We start from the raw sequence: 23284 nt of genomic DNA, 5'->3' as shown, positions 1-23284 counted from the left end.
TAGATACATTACAAATAGTCCTATACTTTGGGTACTACTGTCGCGCTACCGTAGTTTACTTGGGTAAAGACCTGCGACTCGTCCTGCGCAACTCAGCCGAGCAGTAAAACCAGGTAAAATCACATATGTTCTTCTCCAGCATCTTCCTGCTGATCATGTCCTTCCAGATTATTCCTTTCATTTGCTCCAGATTCAATACACACAGAACACACAACCTGCGCACACTCTCCCAGGCCTCGTCTTGACACCCTGAGTACTCAAATGAAGTTGACTTCATTCCTGCTTTTGCAACAGAACGAAACCTCCAAGTACTCGTACTGACTGAGACCTGGATCCGCCCCCACGACTCCACTACACTTGCAGCCCTTTCCACAGACTTCTACTTCTCTCTCATACACTGGCAGGGGAGGGGGCACAGGCTTGCTCATTTCCAAGGAATGGAAATTCACTCCCATTTCTGCTACTCAAACTACCAGTTTTGAATTTCATGCAGTAACTATTACACATCCGTTAAAAAAGTTCCATAGATACTGTATATCGTCCTCCAGGTCTGCTGGGGAACTTTGTAGAGGAACTAGACACAACTCTCTCTCCACCATTATACATTTTACATTTACAGCATTTACCAGTTGCCCTTATCCAGAGCGACTTACAGTCAGTAGTTACAGGGACAGTCCCCCCAGGAGACACTCAAGTGTCTTGCTCAGGGACACAATGGTAGTAAGTGGGATTTGAACCTGGGTCTTCTGGTTCATAGACGACTGTGTTACCCACTAGGCTACTACCCCTTGTGCTACTAGGAGACTTCAATATCGACCTCCTCAAGGCTGGTTTCCAAAATTACACGCCAGCAGTGCACAGAGCTGGAAAGCAACTAGATCTCATACTTACACACAACTGCTCCACAGCCAACACATCTTTCATTCCTCTACATGTATCTGATCACTCTTTTATTCATTTCAGACTATCCCCCCTGGCACGCAGCACACCCACCTCACACTTAACACAATTTTGCCGTAATCTCCACACCCTCTCCCCTACTCGACTGTCTTCTGTTGTTTTCTCTAAGCTTTCCCCCCTAGATCCTCTCTATTCAGGACCCGAATTGTGCCACAGACATCCTCTACTCCACACTAACCTCTTGCCTTGAGAGACTCTGCCCTCTAACCTCAAAGCCAATACGTATGACTCCACCCTCACCGTGGATCTCTGATGAGGTTCGCCGCCACAGGGCCCATCTTAGAGCAGCTGAAAGGCAGTGGAAGAAATCCAAGGGCCCACTTCAACTTAATAAGTATCAATCTCTCCTGACATCCTTCTCTGCTGCTGTCACTACAGCAAAGACTAGATACTTCCAGGACAAAGTAAGCAACTTCAAAGACTCTCGCAAACTCTTCTCTACTTTTAACCGCCTCCTGAATCCTCCACCACCTCCCCCCTCTACTTCCCATCTGAAGACTTTGCTACCTTCTTCACAGAGAATTTGACTGACATTAGCAAACAATTCTCACCCCCTAACCCCAGACCTCATCCCGCTGTTACCTCTGAAACCAGAACACTGTCTTCCTTCACTCCGCTCTCTGAATCGGAAGTGTCTAAACCTCTCCAGTCTAGTCACCCCACCACCTGCTTCCTGAATCCAATCCCCTCACACCTCCTTCAGTCCATACAGCCCACCATAGTATCTGGTGTGCTCTGATGTGCTCTGACACACGTCTTAAATTCATCACTCACAACAGGAACATTTCCCACTGCTTTCAAACAGGCTGTCATTGCTCCCCTGCTCAAAAAACCCACATTAAACCCATCTGTATTGGATAGCTACCACCCAGTCTCCAACCTTCCTTTTCTTTCAATAATTCTTGAAAGGGCAGTCCTGGCTCAACTTTCTTCATTTCCTCACGAGCATGATCTTCTTGACCCTTTTCAGTCTTGTTTCAGGAAAGGACATTCGACTGAAACCTCCCTGCTAGCAACGATGGATGACCTTCATGCTGCAAGAGCTGCCCGCAGATCGTTTGTCATTATCCTACTTGATCTATCTGCTGCCTTCGACACAGTTAATCATGAAATTCTTCTCACCGTACCAAATTGGTTCACCTCTTATCCTCATGACAGGTCTTTCAAGGTATCATGTAGAACCTCTGTAACCACAGGGGTTCTACAAGGCTCTGTCTTTGGCCCCCTTCTATTCTCAATATACACTCGCTCACTTGGTCACATCATCCAGTCACATGGCTTCTCTTATCACTCTTATGCTGATGACACCCAGCTCTATTTGTCTTTCCCACCAGAAGATGCCACTATTGCAACAAAAATCTCGGCCTGTCTCTCAGACATATACAGGGAGTGCAGAATTATTAGGCAAGTTGTATTTTTGAGGAATAATTTTATTATTGAACAACAACCATGTTCTCAATGAACCCATAAAACTCATTCATATCTAAGCTGAATGTTTTTGGAAGTAGTTTTTAGTTTGTTTTTATTTTTAGCTATTTTAGGGGGATATCTGTGTGTGCAGGTGACTATTACTGTGCATAATTATTAGGCAACTTAACAAAAAACAAATATATACCCATTACAATTATTTATTTTTACCAGTGAAACCAATATAACATCTCCACATTCACAAATATACATTTCTGACATTCGAAAAACAAAACAAAAACAAATCAGCAACCAATATAGCCACCTTTCTTTGCAAGGACACTCAAAAGCTTGCCATCCATGGATTCTGTCAGTGTTTTGATCTGTTCACCATCAACATTGCGTGCAGCAGCAACCACAGCCTCCCAGACACTGTTCAGAGAGGTGTACTGTTTTCCCTCCTTGTAAATCTCACATTTGATGATGGACCACAGGTTCTCAATGGGGTTCAGATCACGTGAACAAGGAGGCCATGTCATTAGTTTTTCTTCTTTTATACCCTTTCTTGCCAGCCATGCTGTGGAGTACTTGGACGCGTGTGATGGAGCATTGTCCTGCATGAAAATCATGTTTTTCTTGAAGGATGCAGACTTCTTCCTGTACCAGAAACTGGCAGTAGGACTGGGAGTTGAGCTTGACTCCATTCTCAACCCAAAAAGGCCCCACAAGCTCATCTTTGATGATACCAGCCCAAACCAGTACTCCACCTCCACCTTGCTGGCGTCTGAGTCGGACTGGAGCTCTCTGCCCTTTACCAATCCAGCCACGGGCCCATCCATCTGGCCCATCAAGACTCACTCTCATTTCATCAGTCCATAAAACCTTAGAAAAATCAGTCTTGAGATATTGGCCCAGTCTTGACGTTTCAGCTTGTGTGTCTTGTTCAGTGGTGGTCGTCTTTCAGCCTTTCTTACCTTGGCCATGTCTCTGAGTATTGCACACCTTGTGCTTTTGGGCACTCCAGTGATGTTGCAGCTCTAAAATATGGCCAAACTGGTGGCAAGTGGCATCTTGGCAGCTGCATGCTTGACTTTTCTCAGTTCATGGGCAGTTATTTTGTGCCTTGGTTTTTCCAAACACTTCTTGCGACCCTGTTGACTATTTTGAATGAAACGCTTGATTGTTCGATGATCACGCTTCAGAAGCTTTGCAATTTTAAGAGTTCTGCATCCCTCTGCAAGATATCTCACTATTTTTTACTTTACTGAACCTGTCAAGTCCTTCTTTTGACCCAGGAAAGGAAGTTGCCTAATAATTATGCACACCTGATATAGGGTGTTGATATCATTAGACCACACCCCTTCTCATTACAGAGATGCACATCACCTAATATGCTTAATTGGTAGTAGGCTTTCGAGCCTATACAGCTTGGAGTAAGGCAACATGCATGAAGAGGATGATGTGGACAAAATACTCATTTGCCTAATAATTCTGCACTCCCTGTAGGTATGGATGTCTGAGCGACACCTCCAACTGTACCTATCAAAAACTGAGATTTTGATCTTTCCGGGCAACAACTCCCCTCAGCAAAACCTCTCAATTCAAATTGGCTCACTACTGTTAACACCCATGGCATCTGCAAAAAGCCTTGGAGTTTGAATTGATGACAAACTGAGTCTGAACCATCAGGTTGCTGCGATCTCCAGATCCTGCAGTTTCACTCTCTACAACATTCGCAAGATTAGGCCTTTTCTTTCACAACAGGCTACGCAGCTCCTCGTCCAGGCAATGGTCATGTCGAAACTCAACTATTGTAACTCTCTCCTGGCTGGAGCCTCTGCAGTCACCATAAAACCACTCCCGATGGTCCAAAATGTGGCATCCCGTCTCATCTTCAATCAGCCAAAATACACCCATGTCACGCCTCTTCTCACCTCTCTCCCCTGGCTCCCAGTAGCTGCTCAAATTCTTCAAATTCTTGATGCTCACCTACAGGGCTGTAAATGGAAGTGCACGATCAATACACTACTAGCTAGCTACACTCCTGCACGCCCTCTCAGATCTGCAAATGAAATTAGACTGAAAATTCCCTCTTCACGGGGTCTCCGATTCCAATCAACTCTATTCTCCTTTGTTGTCCCTGGCTGGTGGAACAACTTGCCCTGCTCCATTCAACTAGCTGAGACTACTACCACCTTTAAGAAGCAGTTGAAAACCCACTTATTCAAAAAGTATTCAGACAAATCTAACACTTACACATGCACATGCACACTGCACAAAATTTAAAAATAAATAAATAAATAAAAGTTTTCCTTGTCTAGCACTTAACAAATTCCGAGCATGTTCTTTTTCTGACAAGTCAGGCCTTATCAGGGCTCTTAGTTTGTAAACTCAAAATCTATAGAAATCGAACGAGAATTGCTGGTGTCTTCCTCTTGTAAGTCGCTTTGGATAAAAGTAATATCAATTGGCCAATCATCAAATGTTTCCAACGGATCTCTAGCAGATTGGCTGGAAAGGCCAATTGGCTTTGAAAAGTGCAGAAGTTCCAAGAGACACACATGCTGTTATAGTTGTCATGTTCCCGTCTAAGGGGTGAGAACAGGAACAATTTGGGAATGTTGGAAGATGAGGATGATAAACACACTGGCCAAACCAAAGTACAGTAATGTATTTATTTACAGTCTGGTCTAAGAAACCAAACCAACGTGTGCTATGTACCACAAGATAGAACCCACAACCAAACACAAACATCTATGCGCAAGCCAACAACCCTCAGGCAGTGGTGGAGCCATGGCATAAAGCCGGGCACATGAACAGAGGGTACACACACAAATACACACAGAGGCAAAGGAGATTCAACATAGGAGGGAGAGCAAAACAGAAGGTACAGTAAACAAAAACCACACAATACAACAAAACTTCTTCCCCTAGTGACTTCAGGGCCAAGGCTGCCTTAAATGCTTCATGGTGCGGTGGGCAGAGGCAGCCAATTGTAAGCAGCACCCTAGCAGGGAAACACACACATACAGACACAGAGAAAGTAGAACACAAAAGCACAACTCACCAATATGTCCCTATGGATGTAACACAATCCATACCCACATGTATGGTTTGTTCATTTTGATAGAAATGTAGATTTTATATATTATCACCAAATAATTGCTTTTTTCATTGATATTTTTCATAGTCTTTGGGACCAAATTTTGTCCTAACCCTGTCTTGTCATTTGTGTGTGTGTGTTGACTAAGATTCTTAATTAAGAATGAAACATTTTAATAAAGAACCTACGTCTTCCTGACCAGAGTTTTGTGTTCCGCTGGTTACGCTTTTATCTGATCAAATTTGTATTAATGGATCCTGACTGTGTCCAGTCCTCGTTCTGTTATTTATGATGTTGGAGTGTGTCGTGTTTATTTTATTAATGCTCCTTGTGTTTGTTTTCCCACCACACTGTCACTCAATAATAAAAAAAAGAATTCCAAATTCTAATTTCTTGATTTCCAAAGTGTAAAAATGTATCAAATGCACACTATGCGATCTTCTTTTTTGTTTTTCATGTGTTTTTTTTATTCTCTATTTAATCATGTAGTGACATAGACTAATGCATCTTTTGAAAAATCCACTTATTACCTCTGACCTTTCCCACAGATGTCTCTCTTTTTCCTGTAGATGTGTTCCAGCCATTGTTGCCTCTGTTTAATCTTAATTTCACAGTCACAAAGGCAATGTCAGTGCTTTTCCAGGGTCCTTTTCTTTAGTAATTTATTTATATTTCAATTTAATGTCTTCTGCATCAAAGGAGACGTGCACAACAGAGACAACATGAGAGAAACCCAAAATGAGAGAACCCATGAGAGAAAAACCCTTTTTTTCCCTGCTTTGAGTGCCTGTTGTTTATTCATAGCTAGTAAATGAAAAAGCATAAATCATAATGCTTTTAAAAGCATAAAAACATTATTCTTTGCAATGCTACCAGCCGTCTTCACCTTCATCCCTGCTTTTGTTGTCTGGAGCAGAAAGCAGAGAAGAGTCGACCGAGGTGAGGATGAACCGATGAGGTGCATATCCTCATTCTCTTTTATCCATAATTAGGTGGGCCAAAGGTGGAAATGTAATAAAGGATGTGTCAGGGGACACGTATGAGGTCGTGGTGGACCACACTTTCTTCACTGAGCCAGTGTCGTGCGAGGTCACCAACATCCTCGGCAGCACTAACATCAGCCGCAACGTGGACGTCTACTGTGGGTAACCTTCACCATGTATCTAACTTGCAGTATCCATTTAGAGAAGTACTTGCTCTATTTTGCCTGTTTTAGTCGGGCCACGCATGGCAGCTGAACCACAGTCCCTGCAGGTGGATTTGGGATCGGACGCCATTTTTAACTGTGCCTGGACAGGAAACCCCTCCCTCACCATTGTGTGGATGAAACGAGGTGATGGAGTGGTATGTCTGATGGATAATTTCTGCTCTCTTTATAGACAAAAATATCCCATTTCATTTCAACCACGTTTAATTGCTGATTTACAGTGACCTTTCACGTTCTTCATCAACCAATTGACACAGGTCCTCAGCAACGACAACATTCTGACACTGAAGGCCGTGAAGCAGGAGGATGCTGGAAAGTATGTATGCCGGGCGGTGGTCCCGAGGGTTGGAGCAGGAGAAAAGGAGGTGACTCTCACAGTAAATGGTAAATAGCTGAGCTAATACAGAAATGTCATTGATTTTTTTTTTATAAGGTCTACTGTTCATGGAATCTTTTCACAAATATTTCTAAAGCTGCCATCTCAAAGTATAATTGTTCCTTGCCTAATCAACCCTAAGCGCAAAGAAATCTTATCATCTGGCCTGTAGTCATGAGGCGTCATGAAAAAGGAGGAGGAAAAAAAGTGTCATCACAAGTGAACCACGTAATTTCAGCAGGGTTAACTACAGTTCCCACTTTCTTTGCCTGTCTAACCGATCAATATGGGGAAACGCACACACCAGAGCCACCCTGAAGACTCTCGCAGGCTTATTATTTTTTTGTCACGCTCTCAAAAACATTTATTTTAAAAATCTGCACTCAGGCTACTGTTGAAGCCTGTTTCCGCCATCTGGAGGTGGAAAAAAAGTAATTTTGAGTTTTATCTGCAGCTTCTCTAATGTCAAGAACTGTGTGCACAAGAGGCTTTCATCTCTTTCATCCTGATTTTGTGCCCCCAGGGCAGTTTATTTTTTAGCTTTCTTTCTGGACTTCTATGGGTATGGTCCAGCAATCACCATAGATCTTTATTTGTAAAGCGCTGGGCTATATGATGGCAGCTGCTGAAAGAACTCTGTTAAGATCAGTGGAAGGAATTCCTGCCATTACATATATAGTAGCATTTTTTCATAAATAGACTCACATGAAAGAAGAAAGAAAAAAAAAATAAGTCTGACTTCCAAGGTTAGTCATATATTCAATTTTATATAGCATTCTGAGATTGGTTAATAATAAAAACAACCTAATAATGCAGAAAACAATAAATATTTGTTCAATACATTTTTCTCCTCTAAATGTGACCGTGTAATGAGAAGTTTATTGATAATGGTCTAATTTGTCATATTTCTCATATTTTTGACTTTACAGCCTTTTATTGTAATTAAAATCATTACACATCTTAACTAATGGATGCAATTATTTTAATCAATTACATTGTTGGTTTCAAATGATGCAAATCCATCACATGAGGGACCAGTGCCTTTGAGGCAGCACAACACGCTCACACAGGGTATTTGTTGTTTTCATTACCACGGGCACTGAAATGAAGCCACATGGCACTTTTCTCCAGTTTACTGTGCCGCGTTCTCCACAGCCACCTGTTGCTGGAGACTTGGGAGCAGCATTACATCTGAGGCGCTGAGATAAAGCCATCTAATTATAGTCTTCATTTTCAGTCCTGATCCCCTGTCAGATTTGTTTGGCTCTTCCCCCCCGAAGACCCGATCTAAACGCAGCGACCGCAGGAACCCGAGGAATGTCATTACACTACCCCCAGTTGCAGGCTTTGTGGCCATGAGTAATTATAAAAGTGCAGGCGCGTTCATTGTTTCCAGTGTGGCTGTAGAGCTCGTCAAGCACAAGCCCACATTTCATTTTCTCCCGCAACATTGACCTGTTTTCAGAAGGAAACAAAGGCAACGTACTTTTCAGTAGCTGGTTGCTGCTTTTGTCTTTTGTATGTGGCATAAAATCAGGTTTTCATGGATTCTAATGCAATGGAGACAAATGTATGAGTGCACAGCGGAGCTCTCATCACATTCATATATTTCCAAGCCTTTCAAAAAATCATGAGGAATTTGAGTGGAGAAAAAAAGTGACCTCTCATCATCCGTCATGCCTTCATCCATAAAAATAGCCTTATCTGGAAAATACCCTGTCTCACCTTGAGACATACAAATCAAATCAGGTTATGAATTATTGCTTGTCCCCATTTTCAGCTGTCCTTCAAAAGCTCATATGTCCCTGTGTGCCACTGACCACTTGCTCCACCATTTTTCCAGGCCCCCCTACCATTGCCAGCACTCGTACCCAGCAAGCTCTGTACGGCGAGAAGGGACAGATCCAGTGTCACATCCGCAGCACCCCTCCTCCAGACCGCATCGTGAGTCATTCGCATCTTTTACTGGCGGAATCCTGCACACATATAACCAGATGGCCGCGACTCTGTGTTCTCGCTGCATAACTGCCAGCTGTATTTCACCAAAAATCCACTCTCACAAAATCGTTTCTGCTAAAATAATAAAATTCGGTGGCCCTCTGTATGGAAAGATCTATATTTACGATGCATTTGTGTCACAGGTTTTATTGCTGGAAATTTATAGCAGAATTCCTGCACACTGCGTCCCAGTGTGTGATGTTTTTTTTTGACCATATATTTGCAGAATAGGCTGGAATTGATCAATACGTGAGTTGGTGTTGACTTCATCTTTTTACAGCTTTTGTTTTTTAGAGTGGTTGAAAAATTAAGAGCTCTGATGCACAGTAGTAGCATTACTACGATTGTCCCAAGCATCAAAATGTCTTGCGCCAGTGTTTATGTGCATATTTCTGTATTTAGTGACTAAAGCTGAGCTGAATACAACTCTTTGATTGGTTGTTGAATGTTGATGTTGTTCAACCTGCTGCTGTTTGTCACATGCGGCAGGCGTGGTCCTGGAAAGAGACGGTACTGGAATCGGGGACATCTGGACGGTACACGGTGGAAACGGTAACCACGGAAGGAGGAGTTATCTCCACTCTGACCATGAGCAACATTGTCCCTGCCGACTTCCAGACCATCTACAACTGCACAGCCTGGAACAGTTTTGGCTCGGACACGGAAATAATTCGGTTGAAGGAGCAAGGTGGGAGCAAGTCTGGTCATACAGTCATCCGGTGGGACAGAACCTGAACTGAGATGCTGGTTAAGCCCAGTTTCGGTTGGTCTCAGAATGTATGGACTTTCAGGCTTGATTTGTTTGTGTTCTATATGGGGTGCATTATAGCATTTTAATGCTAATTTCATTTGTGGGAAATCAAATGAATTGACAAAGAAATTGGGTGTTAATGCTGACAGTCTTGTACTGATAATGTTAATTCAATTCAGAAACTCTGCATACTAGGGATGCAACACAAAACCAGGGTGGTAGTAGCCTAGTGGGTAACACACTCACCTATGAACCAGAAGACCCAGGTTCAAATCTCACTTACTACCATTGTGTCCCTGAGCAAGACACTTAACCCTAAGTTGCTCCAGGGCGACTGTCCCTGTCACTACTGATTGTAAGTCGCTCTGGATAAGGGCGTCTGATAAATGCTATAAATGTAAATGTAAATCAAGTTGGATTTTTAACTTCAAGACTTCCTTTGATACGATGAAGTTGAAACCTTGTGCTGATCAAATCTTTTTCTGATATTTTCACCACACCATAGTGATATATATAAACAGTATATTTTTCTTCAAAAATAACATTTATGACAGTTTTTTAAAAGTCTACAATTTAGCATGAGCAGCACTTTTAAACAACGGCGTCATTTTATAACTACATGCTCCCCATTCTGTATCTGTCTGTTGTCAGGGTCTCTCAGACTTGCAGTCATCATTGGGGTAGCGGTGGGGGCATTTCTGGCTCTCATTGTTCTTCTGGGTACTCTGGGAGCTTTCTGTTGCTCCCACTTCCAAAGGAGTAAGTGTTTGACACACGTTGTTATTTTAGTGTCTGATGATGCCCATCTGTCATCATTAGTATGTAACGCAGTTAAACATCCAAAATAACCTCAATATGTTGTGTGTTTGTGTGATGCTAGTTTCAGTGGTGGGTTGTTCTGTTTTTGCTACAGAAGATGTTCACCTGGTCATGTCATCACTGCCTGTTTCCATCTCAGCTCACCAGAGGGATATTTCCAGTGCAGTTAAAAACGAAAGTAAGATTTTTAAAAAATTATATCAAAATGTCCACTATTTATTGCACCTGCTAACTTGATAGATCTGATAATAATATTTGGTTCCAAAAACACTGGGATCTTTGAAGTTGAAGGGTTGGAGGTGGCAGACTTGCTGTTCAGTGCAATCTCTGTTCCAGATCTCAAAGGGGTTGTTGCCACAAAAAATGATATCAGGGTAGAGATTGTTCACAAGGATCATACAGCCACGAGGGAACCAGAGGAGCATGCAGCCATGAAGCAAATAATGGTGAGAATAATGTTCTGCACCACGAAGCTTCCTCTGCAGAGGTTACATATGTACATACATGTATATACACAATAATATGGCATATAAATTTGTGTCTGTGTCTTTCAGATGGAGCGCTGTGAATTTCAGCAGGAGTCTGTGCTGAAGCAGCTCGAGGTCCTACAGGAAGAAGAAAAGGAGTTCCAACACATCAAAGTGGGTAGAAGCAAATATTTCATAATAAAGAACATATTTTATTTATTTACATATATGTTTAAAATAAATAAGTCACTACAAATATTTGCATATTAAAAAATAAATAATGACAGGACTTTTTTGTCTCCCCTGTCTGCTACTGTCTTCTTTCTCCTATTACTGTCTGTCATCCTTCAAAGATTCCATATTATACTGCCACTAGGAATAGAGTCCATGTATATCTTGCAATCCTTAATAGAGCTTTTCACAATAGCCCAGAGACACGAGTGCAGGGAGAGATATTGGCAGTCTTGGCAGTAAATTAAGCATTTTTCCTCCCACTGAATGCACACAGGCAACAAAAGTCTCTCCTTTCTCGGAATACCACAGTCAATTCATTTTCAAAAGGGAAATGAGGCTGTGGAGATAAAATACAAATAATATGTATCTTACAGACGTGACCAAAAATAAATAGTATGGGTGTGCACAGATTACATTACACATGCACTGGCAACATGAATCATCAAGGCCCGTTTAATTAGCTGATAACAGGATTTCCCTGTTTCTGCCGTCGATGACTCTTTCACGCCACTAAACCTTGTAATCATCCTCACGTGCTACTCCTATCTGTCTCTTTCTTCATTTTCACATCACATCTGGCTAGAATTAGTGGCAGTGCATCATGACCTTGGTTAATGTATTAATCTATGTTGAAAAAACACTTTCGAACAATCCTGCTTCCCAATATTAAAGGTCTGAAATAACCCACATCTTCATAACACAGAGCAAAACAGAATGATTGGCAAATTAGCAACCTATAATTAGGCTTTGGACTGATGCTAAATACGACTAATTCACACATTTACATGAATCAACCAATTGCAATAAAAATAAAGTAAAATGCACTTCAAGTGTCTACCTGTGTCTGTAAGGAGTGCCATTTGTGAAATGCACCTCTTTTGTACTGGTTAATGGTGCACCACTCACTGTTGGTGAAAAACACTGTTAAAAAGCATGACAACATGCCAAGAAAATTGAAAATATTACAAGGTGATGATCCCCATTCAAAAGTCTGTTCTTTATAAGGAAGCACCACCAGGTGGCGTTGTCTGATTGTGAACATGCAGACATGTATATTGCCTTGTTGTGATATGTGGATGTGATCATTACAGACTAAATTAATAAGAAAGAGCATTTGAAAAGTAAATGTTGGTTAGTGTTACTAATATTTTTCATTAAGTCTTTTCTCTTGTGGATACATTGTAAAGATGTCTGTAGGTCCTTAATAGAAACATTTTTTTTCCCTTCATTGATAAAGGATCCAACCAATGGCTACTACAGTGTCAACACATTCAAGGAGCATCATTCTACCCCAACCATCACTTTAGGAAGTAACCAGACCAGTGAAGTTCGAAATACAGCTTCAGCCACCATCGGCAAGCACAGAGTGCCCACAGGCATGTCCTTCACCAACATCTACAACACGCTCGGTGCCGGGCCCAACCGCCTATATGACTACAGCCAGCGCTTTGTGCTGGGCATGGGGAGCAGCTCCATCGAACTGTGTGAGCGCGAGTTCCAGCGTGGCTCGCTCAGCGACTCCAGCTCCTTCCTGGACGCCCAGTGCGACAGCAGCGTCAGCAGCTACAGCAAGCAGGATGGCTACGTGCCGTTCGACAGCAAGTCCAGCAAGACCTCGGCGTCGTCCTCGTCCCACTACTCTCAGTCCTCCTCCCAGAACTCAGACCTGACACGGCCACTGCAGAAGCGAATGCAGACCCATGTTTAGCTGTGGGTGACAAGAACGACCCTCATTTTTTCCATGGGAGGTGGCGAGTGCTGTGTATACGTCTGTGGAACCCCTAAGCTCCACCGTGACAGATACTTGCTGTGCTTGAGCTCAGTCACATGACAATCAGGAGGCTGATCCAATGGTCTGTCCCCATCCGGCTCTTTCATTTTAGCCTGGAGGGGGCCGCTTCGCAGTAATTTGCATCGTAACCCCCCTTCCAACCTGTAAGAGCCTGGCTTCATGTCCTCCATCTCTGTTGTGGTTCAAAGCACAAAGTTATCTGTAATTGCCAACAGCGCTTCTTTAACGCAAAAAGCGAATTTTATCTGGAATAAATGCACCTGTGAAGATGCACATCCTTTACCTCCAGAAACGGGCCTGTAAGAACATCTCACATCTGCACAAAACGCACCACAGGCACATGAAGTCCTGCTTTTTAAACCCTGACAACATGTTTACAAGTAAAGAGCAGGAATGCTTGACTCAAGTGAACTTTCCCATTTAATGTGAACTCTGACCTCTATTAGGTCCCTCAAATGTGCATAGACCCTTTTTTTCTTCTTTGTCATCTTCTGTCGTGTTTTTTATTTTTATTGAGCCGTTTGTCCACAGGGAAGCACGTCTGAAGAGGAACTGGTAACCAGGCACAGCTAAACATGGAGAATGAGCTGGAGAAGAAGAAGAGAATATTGTTTACCTCAGCAAACGTTGGAACGCACCCTGAAGACAAAGTCATTTAGTCTCATCAGCGTTGCTTTTTGGACTGTAGCGCTGCCATTGAGGGAGTCAAGTGTGTGTTTCACTGCAGTAAATAGTGTGCTTACTTTTTTCAAATCAGACAAAAGGCAGATAAACAAAATGCATTGTTCATGGCATGATGCATTCGCAACAAAAAATGATTTCAAACCTGAATAAACTGGTTGCTTTGCTTGTGTAGAAGGTCTTGATCATTTTGAAATGTTCTGAATAGAGTTTGTGTTCCACAGTTCCACCTGCAGCTATTGGTAAGTCATGTTTTTTATCCTGTGTTAACACTGGTATGACCGTGCTGTGGAAGTTGAACTGACAAAGCCGCCAATTTTCTTGATTGAATCTCTCTTTGCTGAATGTGCATTTCAACTGTAAGAGACAATTGCTTGTGAAGAAGTACGACTCTGCCAACAGCATCAGCACATTTTTGATGCAAAAAGGTAGAGTCGTATTCAAATGTGGATGAATGCTATCTTCAACATCTTTATATTTTTTCTTCAATAAATGTCATTTTCAATATGATCTTTTTCAATAAATTACAGACTCTTTTATTTCAGTTTTTTTCTTTCCATATTTTTTTCTGTCCATCCTCTGTCTTGAGAGAGTGCTGGTGGCATCATGACCTATTTAAATAAATTCATGTCCCAGGTCTTTAATCCATCCATCTCTTCGGCACTGAAACGTTAATCAGACATGCATTTTGTTAGGCGATTATCCGACAGCTTTAAATTGACTCTCTTCTTAATCTTTCATGCGCCGGACTGAATTTTTTAGGGACTTTTCTGGCTGCACTTCCTGGCTTGGGCACGTAATTGAAAATCTTGTCGCAGATTTCGTCAGCATTTAAGAAGCACTTTCATCAGCAAGTCCCAGCCCTCAGGTGGTCAGAGACGCTGAAATTATCACTGGGCAGTGGGTCGGGGGTCATTTCCACGCCCCTGACATTGATTTTGTATCTCAGCAGTAATGATGAATTTTCATTTGCTCATATCAGGGCGGAAAGAAGTCTAACAAGTCTAGCAAGAAAAGTGAATGGTCACATGACTGCTCCATTTTGCCATTACTAAATGTTGCCATTACTAAAACCCCACATGCTAATTTCATCCATACTGACCTTGAAGATGTGTCCTGTTCCGCCATTCTACGTTCTGGATTTTTTTTCTCAAATCACCATTATCTAGGCTTAAGTGCCACATTGCATCTGACAGAACATTTGTCTTCATTTGAATCCAGATTTTCCTTAAATCCCCATAAATCCCCATTTTCTCATATTTCAGATGCATCTTGAAATCTGCGCAACAGCACTTTTCCAAAGTAACTTGTTACCAGAGCAGTGAAGATTTCGGGGGAGAAAGAGGAAGCACCTGCACCTCAGCGCCTCTCAGAGGAACGCAGAGAGCATGAAGCAGAAAGCACAGCAGCAAAAAACCTCGACTGCTCCCGACACCATATCAACACAAATCAGCTTCACCCGCCATGGTTCTATACATAAAATACACAGAGGGAACAGATGGGACTAAGGGCTTTGGTTTTCTCTGTTTGGGAGGGGGTGTTTAATGTATGAAATAACTTTATTTAGCAACTCCTTTTACTTTAATTACAGCAGAAACAAAGCAGAACCCATCCCTGATCTTAGGCACACTGTACACAAACTGTCCATAAACTTGATGCATGTTCTGCCTTTAATCAGGCCGTGCTGTGCTTCTGTTTCATTTTGGATTCATCTCTTGGAAGAGGTGCATGTTTGCCGACTTCGGAATTAAATGCAAAGGTATAAAGGGCCACCAGAAGGACTCGGTGGAAACCGTTTCATTCATGTCACCCCACGGTCACATGAGCGAGACAAAAGAGAGAGAGAGAGAGACAAAGCGAGCAGCTGTCGTTTGCGTTCTGTAAGAGCTGAAAGCAATTCACTGCGCAAGAGGCCATTGCATCACCACACAGGAGGAGAGCATTCAATCTTCTGTTAAAAATCTTCTCGGTTCCTTCATAAACACCAGATACAGCAGGTTTTCCCACTTACAAAGAATGGAGAGAATGTACTTTTCATCATTGAGACAACTGTGAGAGACAGAAAATCCAAAAATCACACTGTATCATTTATAAATAATTATTTTGCATGAAATAAGTATTTGATACAATGTAAAAAAATTATATTTGGTACAGAAAAGTTTGTTTACAGGGGTCAAAAACTACACTTCCTGTAGTTTTTGACCAGGGATTTTGTCCCACTCCTCCATACAGATCTTCTCCAGAGCTTTAAGGGCTGTCGCTATAAAGAGCTTCAACTAGTTTATAGATTTTCTATTGGGTTCAGGTCTGGACACTGGTTGGATACTGCAGGACCTCGAAATGTTTTTTTTATGGAGCCTCAATACTATTACTGAGGGAAGGAGGTTATTAGCCTAAATCTCATGATACATGGGATACTCCGTAATATGCTAAAGAAAATACAGTGTAGCCCAGAGCCTGATGTTTCCACTCCCATTTTTTAACGGTTGGGTTGGAGTTCTTGTTCTTTCTTCTTCCTCCAAATACAGCATGTGGAGTTATTTACATACAGCACAAAAAAAAGAGAATGTTGGTTGAAAATTATTGACAAAAGCAGTGATATAAGTGACCCAGTGGCTGGCCACAACTGGATATATTAAATAATGCAAAATTTAGAAAGTAGAGAGCCGTCAATCATGCTTATTTATTCATTCTCTTTAAACATATTTAAAGTGAATCTTGTCAGATTATATCGACAAAAAAGGGGCTGGGTGGGTCGAAGATACCAATAAGTAGCAAACAGACCTTTCTATTATCTCTCTGTTAATTTCTGTAAATACTGAAGAAAGATTTGATGTGACATTAGGGAACGCTTCTCATCTGCTGTTTTATGGATTACACCCAAAATTGGTCAGTACATGTTAATATATTTAGGCATAATAGGCCTTTAGCAAAAGTTATTCTGAAACGAGTGAGAAAAAAAAGTGTGTCTTGTCAGAACCCCCTATATCCCAGTATACACCCCACTTTTATAAACACCACCTGTTAGCCGCAGGCTTCTGTCTCACTTTGCATGCAGAGACACTGCAACTTCACTGGGCTTTTTTAGGAAACCTTAGCCTTTGCCCAGAAACGCCAAATGTTTAATTTGGCCAGAAGTGACATAGAGCCTTGTCATTATTAGTCATACAAGACAGATAATCATGATGCTGAAAGCATGGCTACGGATTAAAGTCTGAGTTATTTGTCTCATTTTCAGGACACCTTTTTTCAAGAACACAATCAATACATTTCTTCCATTTAAATTTGGATGATATGTATTTATATATATATGTATTATTGGTATATATATATATGTGTGTGTGTGTGTGTGTGTGTGTGTGTGTATGTATGTGTATATATATATATATATATATATATATATATATATATATATATGTGTGTGTGTGTGTGTGTGTGTGTGTGTGTGTGTGTATATATGTATATATGGGCATAGATTAATTTTCTTAATCTAGATTAATCTCACTGTAATCTTGGAATTAATCTGGAGTAATATACATTAATCTAGATTAAAATGGATCATTTGAATTCTGCCGAAGGCATTCAGAATATGTGTGCTACCCAAATAATGACTAAAAGTAAGTCTTTGAGAACGGGTTTCTCAAGCCAGGTGGCGCATAAGACCAGGGGCTCATCTCCTGTTTCCAAAATGCATCACAAACTGCTTGAGAAAGCTGTTCTACTATGATATGGGGTGATGAAAATAAATTATGTTCAATAAGATGTACTTGTGTTTACCAACTGTTTATTCAGTTTATTATGTTTATTATGTTAAACATTAACATAAAGCATTCACAATTTACAATACTGCATACCTGTACAAAAATCAAGGTTGCGTCAGACATCGCGTCTTTCTGCACCTCTCTCTACAATATACAGTATTAAAAGAACATAAAAAAATATTCACAAAATAACACACATGCAAAATATTCCTAATATGTACATAAAATGAAAGAAATAACTTTTTGCACACAAACCGCACGCACCTCTCACAACTCACGCCATGTGCTTCAGGGAAAATTTATTTTTAAAATGAATCTAGATTAATCTAGATTAATTTAGATTGCTATAGATTAATCTAGATTAATTCCAAGATTACAGTGATATTAATCTAGATTAAGAAAATGCCCACCTCTAATATTTATATATATCTTCCAAATATATTAGAAATTATAACAGAATAATTTTGCAATTAAGTGAACATTTGTATAAATGTATCTATTTATTTATAGAAATTAATTGCAAAATTATTCTGTTATTAAATTCATGGCCACTGGGTGTCTGTGTGAAGTTTCAAACCGATGCAGATAACAAAAGTTCAGCAAACTGCAAAATTGCTTTGGCAATTAGGCAGATATCCTCAGTGATTAGTTAAAAATGTTTCAGTTTAAGAAAAAATGTGTATTATTGGTGTGCGTTAATATTGGAATGAGACCCATTTAAACAGCTTAATTGACTCCCGGTCAGTGCTTTGTGCTTTTGAACCTGAGGAGGGCAATACTATAAAAACGTCTAGCCAGAGGGCCTCGAAGAATTTGATTTAGAAACGCTGACCTTAATACTCAAATAAGAAAGACCTGATCCTAATTAAAGCGGGGTTGGAAAAAGTGAAAATGTTTAGCCAGGGGGTTTGAAAACTGCTGTGATCATCGGCTGTCTGGGTTTTAAATGAAATGTAAATTATTACTATTAATTTATATATACATATTATTTGACAAGTATGTACGGTAACATTGTTTCAAATTTCATAAGAATCCTTATCATGCCGGTACTTAACAGTCTTAAGGACTTCTGTAGCATATTGTCAGACAACTTGAAATGATTTATGGCACTAGTGATTTAAAGAATAATCAAAGTATTTTTAGATCAAGTATAAAAGAAACAGGCAGCCTGTGAAGACTTTGTAAAATGTGGGTAATAGTGCAAGTAAATTCAAGTTGTCCATTTAAGGCAGTTTTGTGAGAACTTGTTTTTAAGGTAGTTAAACAACAGCCTTTTGTCATGATCCGCTCCGGAAGGGGTTACTCTGGGTCCGGGATCCGGAGTTTCATGTTTGTCCTGTGTCCTGATCATGTTCATCTGTGTCTGATCTTATAAATCTGCCCTGTTCATGTCTCTTCACCATCGGGTCATTGTTACATGTTCATCATGTATTAAACCCGTTTCGTGACGTTGTGTGTATGCGTCCTTCATTGTCATGTCCAGCCATCATTCAAGATCATCTGCCTTGCCATGTCTAACACCTTTGACAATGTTTTTCTCTCTGCATGTCTTTATCAATACCAATAAGAAGTAGCTCACATTTACCTTCATTACTATTTACTTTACTCTTAATACTGAATAAACATTTTACAATACTGTTTTAGAATGTTAAAGGTGAGTTCCATAAATACATTTATTATGGATATTGTGTCAAAATTTCATTTTGCAACATGAGACGTGTAAGAAAAAACATATGACAGGTGACAGAAATAAAAACTGCTTCAGCTGCTGAATACACACAAGTCATACAGTTTCCCAGCAACGGCTGCCTTGATTGACACCAAACATACCAATGCTCGGCCTTGGTTCTTCTGGCCATATGTTGCACATTCTCAAGATCAAGCTAAAAAAATCTCAAAAGATCCCGTCAGCCAAATTTTCTTAAATATGAAAACAGTTGATTAAATCCTGGAACAACTGGCATGATTGACATACATCAGAGATCATAACCATGGCATAATTTTACAAGCACACAAACACACATACAAATGGGCTCATGCAGGCAAGTAAAGCAGTATTACATCATTGTCCTACAGTTGGGCTCTAGACAGGACCTCCAGGTGACAATTGTCTGTCACGGCCATCAGTTGTCCAAAAGTAATTCTCCTTCAGAATGTACACATTCAGACTGTTTTCCAGAGACCATGCTTGGCAGTTTAATGCCACATTTCATACACAGGGTAGTTCTTCACAAATGCAAGGGAACAAAGACAATAAAAAAATATGTGATGAAATGTATGTAAAATAGCTAAAAGAGTGGAAGTCATGTTGTGAGTCTGGATATGAAAAATGTTGGATGAGCTGATCTGAGATCAGACGTGCGAAGTTGATGTGCGATTCAGAGGCTAAAATGCAAAATACTTTAAAGTGAAGTGATTGTCACTTGTGATACACAGCACACGGTGCACACAGTGAAATTTGTCCTCTGCATATAACCCATCACCATGAGTGAGCAGTCGGTAGCCATGACAGGTGCCCGGGGAGCAATTTGTGGGGACGGTGCTTTGCTCAGTGACACCTCAGTGGAACCTTGGCGAATCGGGATTCAAACCGGCAACCTTCTGATTACGGGGCCGCTTCCTTAACCGCTAGGCCACCACTGGCCTAAATTGTAAATTGCTAACATGTGAAAAAAGGAGACCTAAAAAAAAAATGTCTTGCAGCTTCCATAGATATGACAGGAAGTTAAAGCAACATAAAGGGAAAATGCAAACATATTGTAATTTGTCCCACAGCAGGCAGTGGGACAAATTACACATGATCAATTTATTGAGTTAAAGTGGTTTCAAAGTGACACAAAAACCATGTGTTTATTGTATAAATGGTTGATCTTTGTGATCCAAAATTGGAATGGCTGTCTACCAACCAAAGACTACCAATTCCTTATTATTTGAACAGACCAGTTTGTAAACATAGCTAAAGTAAGATGAAAATTATATGACTATGAAGTTATGTAAACCATAAATTTTTTTTTTTTTTGACTTTTTCTACATCATTATATGGGCTGTCACTTTAAAGGCAAGGTAAGTGTGCAAGAGCCTTTATTTTCAGCCAAGTCAAGTGCAAACACATTCAAATCCTAAAAATATCACTGGGCACCAGATATTAAAAAATAGAAGACAATGAAGATCAAAGCAAGGTTCAAAACAGGATAGGACACTGACCCAAAGCCCATAGGATCATCATGTAATCATCAAACAAAACTCATAGCTATGCATGGAAGTAGCACATGTTGCATGACAAAGTGACATGTGGACCTGATTTACCTTCATATGCCAATATTTATTCTGGTTATTATGCAGATTCACAGTTTTATATGTGATCACACAGTGATCTGCCCACTGCTCACTAAAGGTGATGGGTTAAAAGCAGAGAACACATTTTGTTGTGTGCACGTGTGCTGTGCTGCAGTGTATCACAATGACAATTACTCCACTTTCACTTCAGCTGAAGCATGCAAGCCATCCTTGCCTCATGACAGACATTAAGTTTTTATTGCTGTCACCACAAATATTACAGTACAGTCATGGCCAAACATTTTGAATGTGACACAAACACTGAATGTGTATGTGTCACAATGTTTTTCAGTGTTTTTGTTTGTTTACCAAATTGTTCTTTGATGGTTGGGAGAAGTTGCCATTGGAGGATGTTTTGGTTCCATTCTTTCTGTTCTCAGGAACAATTGTGAGTGATCCCACTCCCTTAGATGAGAAGCAGCCCTACTAATGAATGGTCTCAGGAGGCTCTACTTTTGACAAAAGGGGACTCATCAGAGAAAATGACTTTGCCCCAGTCCTCAGCAGTCCAATCCCAGTACTGCAGAATATCAGATTCTTCTTGATGTTTTTCTTGGAGAGAAGTGGCTTCTTTGCTGCCCTTCTTGACACCAGGCCATTCTCCAAAAGTGCTCTCACACCTGCCTGCTGCTATTCCTGGGCAAGCTCTGCAATGGTGACACCCCAATCCCACAGCTAAATCATCTTTAGGAGATGGTCCTGTGAGCATTCTTGGGAATCCTGAAGCCTTCCTCACAACACTTCACAAAGTTTTTAATAAATGGTTGATTTAGGTGCAATCTTAGTAGCAGCAATGATGACTGCATGTGTTTCCTTGCAGGTAACCATGGTAAACAGAGGAAGAACTATGATTTCAAGCATCAACCTCTTTTTAAAGCATCCAGTCTGCTATTCTAACTCAATCAGCATGATAGAATGATCTCCAGCCTTGTGCTTTTCAACAGTCTCACGTGTGTTAACGAGAGGATGACTGAAATTATGTCAGCAGGCACTTTTGTGGCAGGGCTGAACTGCAATGGAAATGATTTTGGGGGGATTACGTTAATTTTCATGGCAAAGGGGGACTTCGCAATTCATCTGATCACTCTTCATAACATTTTGGAATACATGCAAATTACCATAATAAAAATGGAAGCAGCAAACTTTTAAAAACAGTATTTGTGTCATTCTCAAAACTATACCACGACTATACAATACATACAATCTCTGCTACGTTCAGGAATGGAGGATTATAACATGCTAATTTAACTTTGAGGGTTTACAGGAATTCATAGAAATGTATTCTACTTAATAGAAATAAGGAAGTATTGCCTGGATGTTACAATGTCTTGTTGAGGAGAAACTAACTACTTTTTGTTGGGGTGTAATTATTTCTAAATCCCAGAATTTTATAATGCATCTAGTGACTGTCTAGTGTCTAGTAAGCAATGTTTAATAATGTGAGGAGACCATTGGGATGACTAACAGCTGTCATACACCCTACTTCCTCATTCTGTCTCATGCTAAGAAGCAAGCACCAGAACTTGTCATGCTACTAATCATAAAACCGAGTGAGGAAGAAGAGGTTGTGTGTGCAAGGAAGCCTCTTTCCTCCCGGCACATTGATATCATCATAAATCACAGTCTCATTAGTTCAGAGAAGCCAAACACTTCTGTCATGACCCGGTCCGGAAAGGGTTGAGTTTCATGTTTGTCATGTGTAATGTTCCCTAATCGTTTTCACCTGTGTCTAATGTATAAAGCTGCCCTGTTCTGTTCACCATCGGTTTCATGACGTCGTGCAATTGCGTCCTTCTTCCATCTTTTCTCATCATCTCCGTTCACCTGCTTCGCCATTTCAGATGATTGTGACATGATGAACTCTTTGAGGCAAATGTAGGTTTGTGCATTGAGAGAAGTAATATGGTTTTAAGGGAGAAAAGGACATTACTCTCAGTCTGGTGCACTCTAGACCAGTAATCCAGAATGTACTACATTTATACAGAACACTGTAGTAAAAAAGTCACGCTTTTAAGGTGATCTGATCAAATGAAAGTGTGCTGATCCTGCATCCTTTGGGTCCCACAAACCCTTGGGTGTGAAGCAAGTACACCTGCTGGACAGTATTACAGGCCTCTAGAAGATTTAGTAGCTAGTACAGAATTTACTGGCTAGTACAATTGTTTCAAATGTGACATCACAATCACAGGCAGCATAAATTTAAATCATGTTTTTATTAAGTACTCGGCATCAGCGAGTACTGAAATGCAAGTACTCGTACTCGTTTTCCAAAAAAATGGTATCGCTGCATCCCTAATTAGGAATTAGGATTGAATTGGGATTAGGACTAGAAATTGGGGTCTTTCCAACGAATGCCAAATTACTGTTCAACCTTCCCAAATTCTCCCACATC

The 23284-nt window shown here is 40.7% G+C and overlaps 1 protein-coding gene across 2 annotated transcripts in view; it reads left to right on the top strand.

The window, feature by feature from the left end:
- kirrel3a (kirre like nephrin family adhesion molecule 3a) overlaps positions 1-13965 on the top strand; it is a 114869-nt gene extending 100904 nt beyond the window's left edge. Inside the window, exons 7-16 of one of the 2 annotated variants that reach the window (XM_028983589.1) lie at positions 6463-6611; positions 6687-6814; positions 6935-7061; positions 8897-8997; positions 9541-9739; positions 10454-10561; positions 10719-10799; positions 10958-11067; positions 11176-11262; positions 12560-13965. In XM_028983589.1, coding sequence (XP_028839422.1) covers positions 6463-6611; positions 6687-6814; positions 6935-7061; positions 8897-8997; positions 9541-9739; positions 10454-10561; positions 10719-10799; positions 10958-11067; positions 11176-11262; positions 12560-13030 — 1561 coding nt within the window. In that variant the 3' untranslated portion in view covers positions 13031-13965. Of the gene's footprint in view, positions 1-6462; positions 6612-6686; positions 6815-6934; positions 7062-8896; positions 8998-9540; positions 9740-10453; positions 10562-10715; positions 10800-10957; positions 11068-11175; positions 11263-12559 lie in introns of both variants that reach the window. The other variant, XM_028983588.1, reaches the window with a different exon arrangement.
- The last annotated feature ends 9319 nt before the right edge of the window (positions 13966-23284 follow it).

The sequence above is a fragment of the Denticeps clupeoides genome, chromosome 6 (assembly GCF_900700375.1).
Source record: "Denticeps clupeoides chromosome 6, fDenClu1.1, whole genome shotgun sequence".
In the NCBI taxonomy this organism is placed as follows: Eukaryota; Metazoa; Chordata; class Actinopteri; order Clupeiformes; family Denticipitidae; genus Denticeps; species Denticeps clupeoides.
Note: the sequence above shows the minus strand (reverse complement) of the source record. Positions and strands in the feature narration are given on the sequence as shown.